General features: G+C 39.9%; 2 protein-coding genes across 3 annotated transcripts; one reads left to right on the plus strand and one right to left on the minus strand.

Moving 5' to 3' along the window:
* Positions 1-701: 701 nt before the first annotated feature.
* LOC134677243 (zinc finger protein 62 homolog) lies at positions 702-13,111 on the minus strand. Of its 2 annotated transcripts, XR_010100017.1 has the most exons (3): positions 11,581-13,111; positions 6,653-7,805; positions 702-1,904 (listed from the first exon to the last, which is right to left on the minus strand). XR_010100017.1 is itself a non-coding variant. In XM_063535675.1 (2 exons), exons 1-2 carry the CDS (start codon positions 13,015-13,017, stop codon positions 7,425-7,427), a joined length of 1,818 nt encoding a protein of 605 aa, XP_063391745.1. In that variant the 5' UTR covers positions 13,018-13,111; the 3' UTR covers positions 6,375-7,424. The 2 variants fall into 2 exon arrangements, 1 of the variants encoding a protein (XP_063391745.1); XM_063535675.1 differs by lacking the exon at positions 702-1,904 and having other exon boundaries at positions 6,375-7,805.
* Positions 13,112-14,282: 1,171 nt separating this feature from the next.
* Positions 14,283-15,867, plus strand: LOC134677695 (phosphatidylserine decarboxylase proenzyme, mitochondrial). Its single transcript, XM_063536160.1, has one exon. The coding sequence runs from the start codon at positions 14,422-14,424 to the stop codon at positions 15,556-15,558; it is 1,137 nt and encodes a 378-aa protein (XP_063392230.1). The 5' UTR covers positions 14,283-14,421; the 3' UTR covers positions 15,559-15,867.
* Positions 15,868-16,822: the final 955 nt, after the last annotated feature.

Here is a 16,822-nt window from a genome sequence, read left to right on the forward strand (position 1 = left end):
GCTGTAGCCATGTCGATAAAGTCATATCGATAAACTATCGACATTTCTTGCAATTTTAATTTTACTTCAAAGGCTTAACGATACCTAAAATGACCAAAAACGCTTTTATTCTTTATTGTGGTTATCAGATCACAATTTTATAGTCACGCCCCAGCAGGGAACCAAGGGAAAGTTCAGATATTTAATTAAAATACATAAATACCTCCTAAAATAGGTGTTCCGCAATAATTGAATTATATTATTATATTATAATATATTCATTATCCATTAGCATTTCAATAATGTTTATGTTTAACGAAGATATTGAAGCTTCAATTAATCGCTATTTCGTTCCGCTGTGTAGCGTTTATCGATATATAACATGATTAAAATCGACTTTTCACATCCCTAAAAGAGCACACATATACGCTTTTACGCACACATACACAGGGTGGGCGCATCAAGAAAGGCAACACTTGATTTGAAGTCCGCCTTGTCAACAGTATGGTTGTCCTTTTTTGACAAACGGCATTTTAAAAGAGCGAGGTGAGAGAAATGATACTAGTTGCTGCGTCGTGAAAGAGAACAGAAAAGGTTGGGCCCTTGGCATCAAAGGATTGATTTCGCCGCGCCGCGCCGCGCCGCGTTCGCGCGTTGTTCGCCTACGTAAGACGTAGCGTGAGATTTGAACCCGCGGTCTCTGCTTTGAAAAGCAAACGCCTGTTACTGAGACCACGACGTGCCTTGACAATTGGCTCTAAATTCGGCTTCAGTTAGCTTTTGCTATGTGTCATTCGTCTTGACGATTCTGTTAAAAGAAATAGTTTGCAGTAAGTTGACCGAGAGGCTCCTGTCAAATGGTTGAAGGGCAAAACGTGAGATAGATGTATGTGATGACAAGACTGTACTGCTTTCGATGATTGTCAAAACGCTTTACCTGAAATTAGCATGGCTATCATTTATTCAATATTCGACCATACTTGTATGCTTTAAAGTCTATTTTTCCATATTGTTCAGATATATTTGACACGTTGACCGCTTAGATACTATTGGTTTTTTGACAGCTAAGGTATCAATGACTTGTTGTAAGTGTAGAAATTAATGAATAGCGACTGTTAACATATTTGTGACACGTTGAGCGCTCACAAGTAAATACTACCATGACAGTCAACAACTTTTTGACAGTTTAATCGTTTACCTCTCTTTGAGCACCTGGAGTGTATAGCGACTTCTGCTGCTGACTGTACAACCTACAACAACAGATTATAGAACATTTTGACTAAAATACCAATATCTCAGTGCTTTTGGGAACATTTTGACGCATAGTCCTTTCATTCGATAGCGTGACGAGCGTTTGCGTTGTATATTTTTGTATGGGTTTTTGAACAGTGCGTTAAACGGGACGTTTTGGAAAGTCATAATCCCATACAAATGACTCGCAAACGCGTACGTCGCGTCACGCTATCGAATGAAATTTACACTAGACAGACTTCGTTTTTAGAAGAAATTCGCGATATTAGCTTCATTCAAAACGCTTCATATGTGTTAAAAGTGCGATTCTACCCGCGTAACAACCCGTTAATTTATATATTAAATAACCAAATAACTAACTTCGTCATAATCTGTGCACCACATTCATCAATTTTATCATATATTACACGTTAACACTTAAAACCACATACTCATTCATTGTACAATCACGCACCGCGATTGTTACACCATTTAGGGTCCTAGTTTACCGCAATATTTGGACCGCGCCATCTAACTCAGCTGTCACGCTAGCACGATTTTTTCATAGACTTTACTCATACCGGGTGTGGCCTGTAATATGAGCAAAAAATTAAACTGTAGACTGTACTCCTCATACTGACCAACATTTGTTCAGCGACTTTTAAAAATAACTTTTGGTTTGATTTTTAAGAGCGCTCTTACAAGAAAAGTCGAAATAATGCAAAATTGATGATACTAGTCGACGAAATTCAGGACTTTGTGCTCATTATTAGAAACAATGAGTACTTGTTCCAGTAAAAGCGTCTTCTTATCTTTTTAAATATCGTTGTAAATATTAGAAAAAGGACTTATTAAATTAGTAATGATTTTTTTTCTGATGGTCGTTTCCGAAAAACCCCGTGAAGCACTGAACGGCAAGCTCTTATTTGGAAATGTTGAGAAGTTAACTCTGCTAAACCTGGCTATTTTGTATTACTAATACCCTGTACTTTAGGCATATCAAACGATATTTTTCCTACATACCTTTGAGAAAGAGAAAATCAAAGTAAAACGAACTCAATTTTCTCTCCGAAACAAGTGTCAATTTCTACGAAAATCTACTTAGTATCGAAGTCATTTTCATACTCAAGCAATCTGCAACGTTTGCTTATACTGTTGGTATACATTAGTGTTTATGAAATTCTACTATAATTTTTTGGCAATTTTTTGAAAACTACTCTATATTACCGATGACGCGCGCTCGCCAGCTCAGTGCCGCGGCAGAGCTTGTACAGGCAGGACGTGTGTCGGTCGGCTCCGCACATTTTCAACGGCGACGACGAGGTTTTTTATCATTGTGTGCGGCGGGCGCCGTGTAAAACGCTATACTGTGTGCGTGTAAACCGCAACGAGAAACTTTGATCCTAGCACTGTTTTTATAGTATTATAATTTATAATGGTACAGTTTAATAAACTACCGGACAGGATTAAAAATATTTGAAACGACCTGACATTCTATATGTATTTATTTGACTCAAGATAGTACTCAGGGTCTGATGATGGAGCCGGAAGGTGGTCACCGGTACCAATCAACCATGCAACTAAACCACTTTGTGTTTAGGCTCGTTTTATTCATCTCAACAAGATCTTTGACTTAAGATAGTACTCAGGGTCTGATGATGGAGCCGGAAGGTGGTTACCAGTACCAATCAACCATGCAACTAAACCACTTCGTGTTTAGGCTCGTTTTATTCGTCTCAACAAGATCTTTGACACAAGATAGTACTCAGGGTCTGATGATGGAGCCAGAATGTGGTCACCGGTACTAATCAACCATGCAACTAAACCATTTCGTGTTTGGGCTCGTTTTATTCGTCTCAACAAGATCTTTGACACAAGATAGTATTCAGGGTCTGATGATGGAGCCGGAAGGTGGTCACCGGTACCAATCAACCATGCAACTAAACCACTTCGTGTTTGGGCTCGTTTGATTCGTCTCAACAAGATCTTTGACACAAGATAGTACTCAGGGTCTGATGATGGAGCCGCAAGGTGGTCACCGGTACCAATCAACCATGCAACTAAACCACTTCGTGTTTAGGCTCGTTTTTTTCGTCTTAACAAGATCTTTGACACAAAACAGTACTCAGGGTCTGATGATGGAGCCGGAAGGTGGTCACCGGTACCAATCAACCATGCAACTAAACCACTTCGTGTTTGGGCTCGTTTGATTCGGCTCAACAAGATCTTTGACTGAAGATAGTACTCAGGGTCTGATGATGGAGCCGGAAGGTGGTCACCAGTACCAATCAACCATGCAACTAAACCACTTCGTGTTTAGGCTCGTTTTATTCGTCTCAACAAGATCTTTGACACAAGATAGTACTCAGGGTCTGATGATGGAGCCGGAATGTGGTCACCGGTACTAATCAACCATGCAACTAAACCATTTCGTGTTTGGGCTCGTTTAATTCGTCTCAACAAGATCTTTGACACAAGATAGTACTCAGGGTCTGATGATGGAGCCGGAAGGTGGTCACCGGTACCAATCAACCATGCAACTAAACCACTTCGTGTTTGGGCTCGTTTGATTCGTCTCAACAAGATCTTTGACACAAGATAGTACTCAGGGTCTGATGATGGAGCCGGAAGGTGGTCACCGGTACCAATCAACCATGCAACTAAACCACTTCGTGTTTAGGCTCGTTTTATTTGTCTCAACAAGATCTTTGACACAAGATAGTACTCAGGGTCTGATGATGGAGCCGGAAGGTGGTCACCGGTACCAATCAACCGTGCAACGAAACCACTTCGTGTTTAGGTTCGTTTTATTCGTCTCAACAAGATCTTTGACACAAGATAGTACTCAGGGTCTGATGATGGAGCCGGAAGGTGGTCACCGGTACCAATCAACCATGCAACTAAACCACTTCGTGTTTGGGCTCGTTTGATTAGTCTCAACAAGATCTTTGACACTGAAGATACACAAGGTTTGATTATGGAGCTGAAAGGTGGCCACGGGTACCAGTCTATCATGTAACTGAACCACTTCGTGTTTAGGCACGTTTTATTCATCTCAACAAGATCTTTGACACAAGATAGTACTCAGGATCTGATGATGGAGCTCGAAGGTGGCGACGGGTACCTGTCTATCATGCAGTGTTGGCATCAATTTGAACTAAATCAATCCGGATTGATCAATCGAATTGACGCGTCAATCCGAATTGATCAATCGAATTGACGCGTCAATCCGAATTGATCGATCGAATTGACGCGTCAATCCGAGTTGATCAATTCGACTTGATTTAATTCTGATTGACGCGTCAATCCGATTGAATCAATTGGAATTAACGCATCAATCCTCAATTCGGATTAAATGAATTCTCAATCTAGATTAACCTAGGGTCCCTTTCCCTTCCCTAAGATTAGTTTTCAAAGGTGTCCTTTTTAGGGACTTACTTACTGGACTTAAAGTCGATATCTGAGGTTCCCAGAGGTTCGAAAACATGTTCCTGATGTCAGTATTGACTGATGTCCCTTTTAGGGACATTTTTCGAAATTGGCCAATTACGTTCATATTCGTAATCGATGTCGACCATAGGTCCCGAAAAATGTTTCTGACGTCAGTATTGAAGGATGTCCCTTCCATGTCAGGACATTTTTTTAAATTGATCGTTGGCACTTTAAAACGATGTCTGCGATTTCCAAAGGTTCCGTAACATGTTTCCGACGGCAATACAGACGGAGTTTCCTTTTTTTCTGGACATTTATGGGACATTTCTTCCAATTAACCGATTGCGTTCAAAATCGATATCTGAGGTGCCCAAAGGTTTTGAAACATGTTTCTGACGGCAATACCGAGAAATGACCTTTTTTCAGCAGGGTGGCGTAATGCAGGTAGTAAAGTAAGTACGCGGCTAAAGTGTAGAATCTAAATATTGCCGTTGAAACCATATTTTGCACCTCAGATATCGATTTTGAATGCAATCAGTCACTTTCAAAGAATGTCACTAAAATGTCCCAAAACAGGACACCTTTCAATATTGCAGTTGAAAAAATGTTTAGAAACCTCTGTTTACCTCAGATATCGATTTTAAACGCAATCGGGTAATTTCTAGAAATGTCCCAAAAAAGGACATCTCTCAATATTTCCCTCGGAAACAAGTTTCGAAACCTTTGGGCATCTCAGATATCGATTTTGAACGCTATCGGTTAATTTCAAGGAAAGTCCCGAAAATGTTCCAAAAAGGACATCCTTCATATAGCCGTCGGAAACATGTTTCGGAACCTTTGGTAAACTCAGACACCGCTTTTGAACGCATTTGGTCAGTTTCACAAAAATGGCCTAAATAAAAAGCACATTAGGTAGGTACATACAAAGTAATCGTCAATCCGAATTGACGATTGAGGATTGACCGATCAATTCAAATTAACGATTAGTAATCGTCAATCTTCAATCAGTAGATTTAGAATTAGTTTCGTCAATCGTCAATTCGAATTGATTTTTTGCCAACACTGCTATCATGTAACTGAACCACTTCATGTTTGGGCTCGTTTGATTCGTCGCAACAAGATCTTTGACACAAGATACTACTCAGGGTCTGATGATGGAGCTCGAAGGTGGCGACGGGTACCAGTCTATCACATAACTGAACCACTTCGTGTTTGGGCTTCGTGTTTGGTTTATCACCTAGTGTCAAAGATCTTGACCCTGAGTACTTTCTTGTGTCAAAGATCTTGTTGAGACGAATCAAACGAGCCCAAACACGAAATTGTTTAGTTACATGAGAGACTGGTACCCGTGGCTACCTTCCAGCTCCATCATCAGACCCTGTGTATCTTCAGTGTCAAAGATCTTGTTGAGACGAATCAAACGAGCCCAAACACGAAGTGGTTTAGTTACATGATAGACTGGTACCCGTGGCCACCTTCCAGCTCCATCATCAGACCCTGTGTATCTTCAGTTTCTTGTAACTTGTTTCTTGTAAATAAGCGAGTACCTATAATTTCTTTCGAGTAATATACGTTCATAAGTACGAGTATGGGGCTATTCATAAATTACGTCGTTTCAAATGGGAGGAGGGGGGGGGTCTGGACATCGGATGATGGTAGCATGACGTAGGAGGAAACAGAGTCATCCGAAGCATGATTTATGGATGATTTGAGGGATGGGGGGGGTCAAAAATAGATGACGTAATTTATGAACAGCCCCTATGTACATTTGCACTGCATTTAGTATTTTCGTACTTACCAAATAACAGTTTTAGGACTTTATAAGTTAAGTACAGTTAGTGTTGTTATGGTTGGTTTCAATATGCTTCGCGAAGGATCAAGAATGTTTAATCCATCATTGTAGTGCGAGTGTGGTAGAAGGGATCGGAATACTGAGCTCGCACGGCCTGCCGCAGCGCGTAAAATACCTAAACTCGCTCAACCCCGAAATGTAATAGCACTCTTAATACACTTTAAAGTTTATTCTAAGACGCAATGTATTGCGAGTTTTGTTATGTTTAAGTATGATGATACAAATATTTGTTCCTGAGTCATGGTTGTTTTCTATGTAGGTATTTAAGTATTTATGTATTACATATATCGTTGTCTAAGTACCCACAACACAAGCCTTCTTGAGCTTACCGTGGGACTTAGTCAATTTGTGTAAAAATGTCCTATAATATTTATTTATTTATTATTTATTTAAGGCGTGACAAGCAACGTCAATCACAATGATATGGCGTGGCGATGGCGTCCATTGAAGATAGTATTTATTTTGTATAAAAAATAGGGAGTCTAAATACGTCATAATTTTTAAAAGTTGTTGAACAAAAGTGTCACCGTTTGAGGAGTACAATCTATGTTTTAATTATTTGCTCATGTTACAGGCCACACCCGGTATAAGGGTATTCCACCTATCCAATTTCTTTGTCCAATGTGTATTGCGTCTCACATTTTGCTTAATGAGAGAGAGACGCAGTGACACTGTACAAGTGGAACACCCTTTACTCCGTATCTTTAGGTATTTAAATAAAAGTAAACAATATGTACCTTCAAATGGCTCCTTAAGCCAGTTGAGGGTAGATGAAAACATTACACGATCAAATAATGTAGGTTAAAGTCATGTCGTTCACTGACTGATCCAGGCGGTTTTGAATTCCGTCGGTTAGCCAATAAATGTTGTAAGTACCCGAAAATGTTCTAATTGTTTACTTTTATTTAGATAAGTACCTAAAGATACAGACTTAAAACTCAATGGGCACCTCCTGCATAACAATCTTGCATCCACTATAACAGTTCTGTATATCCTGTCTCTGCCCCCAATTATACTCAGCCAATTCAACCACCGGGGCAGGTATCTCAAAGTCCACTGTGTGTATATAATCATCATTGATCGGTAAGTCATCGAGCTGTATCTCATTTAAGTTGTCGAAGTGGATCTCCGGTCTGGCATCGTCGAACGGTATCTCGGGGAGGTTGAGACGGATACATTTGTGGTTGTGGAGGAGGGACGGCCAGTAGAAGGTTTCTTCGCAGACCTTGCATTTGAGGTTCTCGTAGTCGGAGTGCTGGCTGACTATGTGGCGGTTGAGGCAATAGTTAGTGGAATAGTATTTTCCACATATCTGAAATAAATAATGGTAGATTAAAATGAGAGTATAGAGAAGTGGCCCTTTAGAAGATGGGTGGACGACTTCAAAACCATCGCAGAAAGCGCATGGACGAGAGTTGCCAAGGATATACTTCGTTTTTTTAGCATTAGAAATAAGGTAAACAGTCTATGTGTCTTTTTATTGAAAAACATGTTTAAAAAATAAGTCACGGCAAATATGTAACAATTATGAATCTAATACGATCATTTATATTCTTCTGCTTTCATAAGTAAGCTTTTGCTTTCATGTCAAGATCGCTTACCTTCTTGCAAGTTCTTTCTAATGCTAAAAAAACGAACTATAGAGAGAAATGGAGAAGGTAGGAGGCCTTTTGCCAATCTGGCGAGGTTGCGGAAGAGTACTTCGGCGTTCCTGGGACCTCGCCGTATAGCAGCGAGGCGGCAACAGAGGGGTTTTATTTGGGTAAACCTGGGGTCTCATTAGCCCACAACAGGGAGTCCCATATAACCATCCCAGCCCGTCCCCGCGCCGGGTGGTATGCGTAAAGCATTTCCCCTCTTAAAAGGGCGACAAATTGTGACAAAAAATTCGCTGATGATACAAGATATTATAGGTGCCGAGACAGTGGCGGGTACAGGGCCTAGGGCCTAGGGCGGCAAAGACTGCAAATCCGCCACTGGTACAGAGGGCCTACCGCGAACCACATTCGACGTGTCACCCTGTTACACTTATGTACGAATTTACAAGTGCGACTAGGGTTGCCAGATCGGAAGGCGCTATTATCGGGAAAAAATATTAATTATTCGGGATTTTGGGACTTAAGTCGGAAAAAAGTAATTGCATTAAAAACATCGATATATTACATTATTGGCACTAGGTACGTCAGCTGTTCTGCCCATAGACGTTTTTATATAAAAATAGTATAAATTCTTTGAGATCTTGATCAGTCTCTCGCTCATCGCTCGACGCGGGTCGCTCGCTCGCTCGACGATAGTTCGGAACTTGAAATTATTGTTTCATAACGTGAAGCTGTTTTACGGGACAATTTTCACTTTATCGGGAATCGGGAACACATACTAAAAATCGGGAGAATCCTGCCAAACCCCGACCATCTGGCAACCCTAAGTGCGACAGAGAGGCAACACGTCGAACCTGGTTCGCGGTAGGCCCTCAGAACCCTTTGACCGCCATAGACGTCAAATGACGCGCACGGTTACAGCCCAATATCGACCTTCGTGCATTGCGATAAGGTTCACTATAGAGCGCCGCGCACGACAGGCGTGGCGTTCAAAGGGTTCAAACCAAAAAATTGTAGAATTGCAAAATAGAAAAAAATATTGCCGAGTTTGACAACTGCACTAGATGGCGCTATACTGCGCCATAGACTAGGAATCCTCTAGACCGAGTTTAGAGCAATTATTTCATGCAACCGGTGATGCCAAAAATGCGAGGGTGCGCGGGACGAGGTGAGCGAAGTCCCGTGCCGTGATTGGTCCGTTCAAAGACACGGACAACGACGGACAAGACACTTTCGACTCTAACATGGAGTAAAATTACCGTATGCGTGGCAGAGGGGGTAGCGCGACTATGCTCAGTCTAGAGGATGTTTTGTCTGAGTATTGCGCCATATGTTTTGTGGTAACTGAATTGTGAAACATCAACTTTTAATCAAAGTTACCACTGCTGTACAGCGCCATTTACTTCAGCTGTGTTTATAACTCCTTAGAGTTAAAAGTAATCAGAAATGCTACGTGTGCAATATAAAAAAAAAGATGTGTAGAAACAAAATACCTACTTTAACAAGTTGGCTACAAAATATAAGACAAAACATAAAAAAACATGGTATGAGCATAGAGCAGCAGTGTCTGGATTGTATTGGTAACAAGATATAATAGGAGCATTCCACGAGCTGTCCCGTACAAACGCATCTTATTTCGTATTTTAGAACTTTTTTTTTCGGCGTTTAAAGCCGACAATTATTTTTCTGGTCATATTTTTGACCAATTGTTACAGAAATAGAAACTCCTATACCTGCAAACCTCCAGAAAACTCGCGTTTGTACGGGACAACGGTAGACAATTTCATGGAATGCTCCAATATAACGCATTTGGTATAAATAAATTAGATGAGAGTGAACTAAACGGTGTTGAACTTAAAGGCCTGTGCACACCGGCTTGCGTGTGCGTGACGTGCACGTTGTAGTATACAGATCCTTATGAGAGACGGCACACCGCTTGCGTGACGTGTGCGTGTCCAACATTTTAGCGCATGCGCACGGGAGATACATGGAATATTTTACAATATTTATAGTCGCAAAGCAATAACAATACACTTTTTTGTAGTATAGCCATCTTTTTTGGCTTTCTATTTTCTTTTTATTGAAAAACACCTTTAAAAAATAAGTCGCAGTAAATATGTATCACTTATGAATATAATACGAATAATACGATAATTTATATTCTTCTGCTTTCATAAGTAATGGTTACTGATTTTTAAAAAGCGTTTTTCAATTAAAAGACACGTCACGATCGCTTACCTTCTTTCTAATACTAAAAAAAAACGAACTATAAATATGGGTACAAAACACGAGAGTATAAAGTGTTTTAATAGGTTCTACTAAATATGATTTCATAGGCTAAATCCGATAGGTATTACTCGGCATATATAATTTACAATATTTGCATAAACTGCTTATTAACCTCAATTTAATGTTGATACATTTATTTTTAATCATAGTGTTATAAGAAAGAAGAGGTAGTTAGGTATTATAACTTCTTCAGAAACGTTTTATAAGCATTCTATAAAATGATCAGTATTTTTCATGGAGTCATTGACATCAAAAAAGATGGTTTAATCATTTTGCGGAAACATGAACTATGTATTTGCAAGATACTTGTCTATCAATAGAGATTTGAAAATGAATGACTTAAAAACTGAATTTTTCCCTTATTTTATCATTGTGAAGTTTTCTGTTCCGTCAATAATACTATTAGAAGTATTAGAACAAAATTAAATAATTTTAAGAAAATATTTTTGGGGCGCCATAAGCCTTCAGTAAGAAGTGCATATACTTGGAAAAATTCGACCTATGCCGCTGTGGCCCGGTGGCCGAATGGCACAGGCACCTGCGGCGATAGCAGAGGACGCTGGTTCGATTCCAGCCTGGGGCACTGGAGGCCTTGGTCACTTTTTCTTAGTATACGACATTTATTTCCGTCAATAATAGTTACTAGTCATCATAAGTAAAAGCGTGTCTCCATATTGCGCGGCAAACTATCGAACATTGGCTCGCGAGGCAGCCGCGCGCAATGGATACCGGGTTGGCTCGCGAGCCAACGCGATCTGTTGGAGTTCGATAGTTTGCCGCGCAATATGGAGACACGCCTTAATGATAACTAAATACCAAGAAAATGTCAATAATTGTATTGTAATTTGGAAAACTTTTATCTAACCACTTAATTAATGTTTGAGGCAGTTATATTAACGTAAGTTGTACTATAAAATACCTAGTAAGCTTAAATAAAAAGTACCTCGTGTACCCCGTTTAGTCTCCTGATGACTTGGTTTCAAAGTTTGCCAGCTTAACTTCAACTATGTCAAATTGACAAAGAGTCACAACTAAATTGGGGGTATGTATATGTAGGTATAGGATGCCAGTCATCGGGAGGTTAGTATGAAAATATCACTTACTTTTGTTATTGACCCAGTCTACTACAAATAACTAAAGCGAAGCAATTTATTTACTAGTATGTTTCTAGCAAGTGTCGGTATCAGTAATATTACAAACCTGACACTGATGTTTAGATATTATAGTCTTCTTCGACACAGGGTCAACCACAGGTTTCTTTATCTCCCCCGTGTACTCATCGAAGCAGTTTACGTCCACAAAGTCAATGGAATCCGTCAACTCTTTCCCTCCTACTTTGATCCGTTCCAATATAACCTGCGGCTGCATGTGATCCGGGACCTCGTCTACTTTGTAAAACCTCTGGAAGTCCGTTTTAGGTTTTACAATGTTCGGCCGCAGCTGGGAGTTGTCGCTGGTCTTCAGGAAATGCGTCCATTTGTGTTGAAGCATATCTGTTTCAACGTCAAACTTTTTCATACACTGATCGCAGAAATAGTAGTCCTTGTAACCCGTCATGGCACGGTTAGTTAAGTCCGGCAATAATGCTACATGTTTCTCTATTTCATCCCGTTCTACCGAGCTCTCTTCACAAAAGTTGCACAAGTATAATCTCTCGCTTCCTAGTGTGCGCATACTGTACAAGGAATTTGGACGAGGCTTAGAGTGAAGGAACGAAATGTGGTGTGCCACAGCACATTTAGATGGAAACTGGTCTTTACAGATGTCACAGACAAAAGTTGTCGGCAAATGATCGTAACTATGGTCTTTCAAATCCATGAACTTGAAAAATGACTCTTCACAAGTCTTACACTTGTGGAACTTCAGCACCTTGCACACTCTCCGTCGGTGCTCGATGTACGAAGACCTGTTGGGCGAGAGGTCCCCGCAGATGTCACAGTGCAATTTTATATGCACTTTGAAAAACATCCTATCAACAAAGTTTTTGTTACAATAATTGCAAATGTAACACTTACGCTTCTTGTGTCTTTGCTTCATGTGGCGTTTGAGGAGGTTATATTTCTCAAATATCTTGGTGCACTTCCTACATTTGTGGTATTCCTTGACCTCGTGCACGATCACCTGGTCGGAGAACGACACCCGCTTCTGCGCCTTGTCGTTCGACTTGTAAACGAGCATGTGCTTGTTCTCCTGATGATTCTGAAGCTTCTTCTCGCTGGAGTAAACCTTTTTGCAAATCTTACATTTAAGCTTAGCGATATTGAAGCAGGAATTAAAAATAGGATCGTTAGGATCCTTTTGGAAGGCCATTTTGAGCTGTTCAAGGTCGTGGCGCAGAACGCCGATTGAGCACTTGTCGCCCAGCCGTCTAGAATGCACGGCAAAATCCAACTTCGATAAGCACTTTTCCAGTTCAGTTTTCTCAATGGATTTCTGTCTCATATTCTTGAGATACGGCGATATATCAGCCCGCGTCAGTGTGACTACAGGGCTCTTCTCGAAACCTCTGAAAACATCTTTAATCGAGACACTTTCTTTCGAAGCGTCGGCAATAGAAAATCTGCGTATACCATTGTTCGGTTCACTAGCCTCTGTGTCACTCTCGTATGATTTAACTCCATTGCACTTTTCGGACATAGAAGTTGTAAACTAATGATAGAAAACAAAATAATAAGGGGGGAAACTAAGAATTTTACATATAACTTTCGCTTGCGATGCAGCCGTGCTGTCAGTCGTTACACCACAGAGTGTCAAATTACCAAGCCCTTGATCATAGACTTAAAATATATAGAGACGGGGTCTCAGCGAGCTGTCACTGTTGCCACTTTTGTTTAGTGTACGATTAACAATTTAACACCACCTTGCTGTAGCCATGTCGATGAAGTCATATCGATAAACTATCGACATTTTTTACAATTTTAATTTTACTTCAAAGGTTTGACGATATCTAAAATGAACAAAAACGCTTTTATTCTTTATTGTGGTTATCATCACAATTTTATCGTCACGCCCCAGCAGGGAACCAAGGGAAAGTTCAGATATTTAATTAAAATACATAAACACCTACTAAGATATGTGTTCCGCAATAATTGAAATATTTTATTATATTCTAATATATTTATTATTCATTAGCATTTCAATTATGTATATGTTTAACAAAGATATTGAAGCTTCAATTAATTGCTATTTCGTTCCACTGTGTAGCATTTATCGATATATAACATGATTAAAATCGACTTTTCACATCCCTAAAAGAGCACACATACACGTTTTTACGCGAACATACACAGCCTGGATGCATAAAAAAAGGCAACACTTGATTTGAAGTTCACCTTGTCAACAGTATGGTTGTCCTTTTTTGACAAATGGTATTTTAAAAGAGCGAGGAGAGAGAAATGATACTAGTTGATGCGCCGTCAAATAGAACAGAAAAGGTAGGGGCCTTGCCCTTGATCTTGTTTATTGAGCTAATGTTGGCCATCCTGACATTCATATAATTTAAGGTTTTGATTTAAATACATACTTTCTATGTTGAAAATATAAATTTCTGTGAAACATAATTAAATATTTTACTTTTAGACCTCGGTATAGGTTAATTTTATTTGAAATATAAATTCATGTTTTGAGTAGATAGCACAGATTAGCACAAAATCAAGTCTTTATTGTCATTGAATTTGACAGCTCTCATCCACGTTCAAAAACCTAAAGCTATACATAATTAATTAGAATTGGTTCTAATTAGAGTCTTATACGTCTATTTACATCATGACGATCCATGAATAAATCGTCTTTATTGACCAACGATTGCTAAAAATAGTCCGGTGTTGTTCTAGTTTATCAGTGTGAATATTTTATTAGCGTCTTGTCTAGTACTTTGTTAAATGATAAACATAAGCTAGCTTCAAAACGGTCCAACACTTTTTTTGTCCGGCCTTGGCCCTCGTTATCGGACGTTTCTAGTCTGCGCAATTAAATCAATTCGGGAAAATCAGATAAACAAATTTTATTTTGAAACAAGGCGGAAGGCAGGCGTGAGCAATCATGTTTCCGCCCACGCGTATTCGTAGCTGCCTTCCAGTCATAAACCCGATGTTCAAGCAGCGTTTGCGTCCACACAGGCCTTTCCGGCAGACATCGACGCTGCATAATCAAACAAAGAACGCGACTCAGTTCCAACGGAATAAATGGATGAATTTGAGAGCTATAATTACGCGGTGGGTGCCTCTCGGAAGCGTTATTTACGTAGGTTGGTGCTACATCCGCGCGAGCGTTAACTATGAAGTGTCGAAAGTGGAAATCAAATTTTACGAAATGTTTCCGTTTCGTATAACCAGTCGGATATGGGGACACCTGGCGGCCTGCGAGCTGCCGACGTCGCTCCGCAGCTTCGTCTACGGTACGTACGTTAGAGTATTTAACGTGAATCTGAACGAGGCGGCAGTACCTGATCTCACATATTACAAGAGTTTGGCAGCGTTTTTCGCTCGGCCGCTGCGCGAGGGTGCAAGGATCATCGCCCCTGTCGCTTGCGTGTCCCCCTGCGATGGCGTAGTCCTGAACTGTGGACCAGCAGATACTGAGAAGATAGAACAAGTTAAGGGTGTAACATATAGTTTAGAAGAATTCTTAGGTGAGAATAAATGGTCTAAATCGAAGGACAAAGATTATTATAACTCACTGTTGACTAACAAGAATAATATTCTACACCAATGTATTATTTATTTGGCTCCTGGTGACTACCATAGATTCCATTCTCCATGTGACTGGACAGCAAATTTCCGGCGACATTTCTCAGGAAAACTTTTGTCTGTAAATCCTTGGATGGCCCGTCTCATCCCCGGGCTTTTCACCATGAATGAGAGAGCCGTGTATGTTGGTAAATGGCAGCACGGATTCTTCAGTATGACTGCGGTAGGGGCGACTAATGTTGGTTCCATAGAAATCTATGCTGATCCGGAGTTACGAACGAATACTAAAGGCAGGAGGAACAGAATCGATGAAGCCGACTTAGGAGACTTGCCGATCAAGAAGGGAGAGTTATTTGGCCAGTTCAACATGGGAAGTACGATAATTCTGCTGTTTGAAGCTCCGAAGGAATTCAAATTTGATTTTGCATCCGGTGACAGGGTACAGGTCGGCCAGGCCTTGACGATGACTGCCAAGGCGCAAGCAAGATGACCAGTTTATTCGGATTTAGTTCATGTCGCCCAATTTGCACTTGTTTTCTATGTGATAATGCTTATAATTTGAATATTGTAGAAGCGTAGAGGCTTTGACGATGAAGCATGTCAAGGGTACGATTTGGCGGTTTTGCTACGACCCAAAGCTTGAATTATTAGATTTTGTAAACCCATCTCATTAATGTGATCAAAAATAGAATGTACAAAGAAACATAGTATCAAATGTACTTATATCACAACTTTGTTAATCTTATAGATATATGATATCGATTTAAATAAAAGTATTAAATACAGTTTTTTTTAAATATCCAGGAGCTTTTAATATATTACTTTGTATGTATGCTCAACTCAAATAGTATTAACTTTGCTAGTTTTGCTACGTCATATAATTATTTTCTACAAACAAGATGGTATTCTCTATAGTTTTTTTAAGTCATAAAAAACTAATGAAAGTGCCCTATTTTGTTTCATTATTAATTATTCTTAGTCCACAATTAGACTGTTATAGAAATGATCAATATGATCATATATATGGGATCCTATTTGAAAGCAATCCTACAATTATGATCATACTGCCTTCCTGTTGGTCATCCTAAATATTGTTGGGCAGATAGAGTGGAGACAGTTCTCCGTGAGCTATACTGTGTTCTTGTGTGGTGTCGGCAAGCATCAAAGGCGTTGGTCCACTGTTACTTTCTACACTGTACACCTACTGCGTTTTTTATCGTGTTCATACTTGCGAGTAGGGTTGCCATATGGAAGAATTAAATGTCCAGATAAAAATCCTGACATCACCCTAAAAATCCGGTAAGAACTTGGTGGTAACTAGTGGGAATAACCCGACATTTCTTGTAACAGAGATTTGGCGTAGCTTGAACGACGCCCCGGCGGCGCGCTGCTCGGTGTACTGTATTGTTGAAAGAAATATTATTGTTTTCGTTGATTACTTTGTTAACTTTGTAATAAATATATCACGTAAATATTTTTTTATAAGGTCATGCCTAAAAATCCGGACACTTGCCAAGTCCGGCCGTAATCCGGACAAAGGGTCAAAAATCCTGATATGTCTGGACAAATCCGGACGTATGGCAACCCCTACTTGCGAGCAATTCTTGGACCATTTTTATTTTAAGTATTTCATTTTATATCCTCCAAGGGCTGAATAGGTCAAATATTGCGCCCTTGCCATCGTTATTATTTAAAAAAAAATACTAGTGCTATTTGGCGCGCTTTTCGAGAACTGATTTTAGAATTATGTTTTT

This window comes from Cydia fagiglandana, chromosome 26 (assembly GCF_963556715.1).
Source record: "Cydia fagiglandana chromosome 26, ilCydFagi1.1, whole genome shotgun sequence".
Taxonomy (NCBI): domain Eukaryota; kingdom Metazoa; phylum Arthropoda; class Insecta; order Lepidoptera; family Tortricidae; genus Cydia; species Cydia fagiglandana.

Coding starts and splice junctions, on each gene's coding strand:
- LOC134677243 (XM_063535675.1), bottom strand. CDS start 13,017: ATGTCCGAAAAGTGCAATGGAGTTAAATCATACGAGAGTGACACAGAG. Junction 7,806..11,580: donor TATCTAAACATCAGTGTCAG/GTTTGTAATATT, acceptor TATTTATTTCAG/ATATGTGGAAAATACTATTC.
- LOC134677695 (XM_063536160.1), top strand. CDS start 14,422: ATGTTTCCGCCCACGCGTATTCGTAGCTGCCTTCCAGTCATAAACCCG.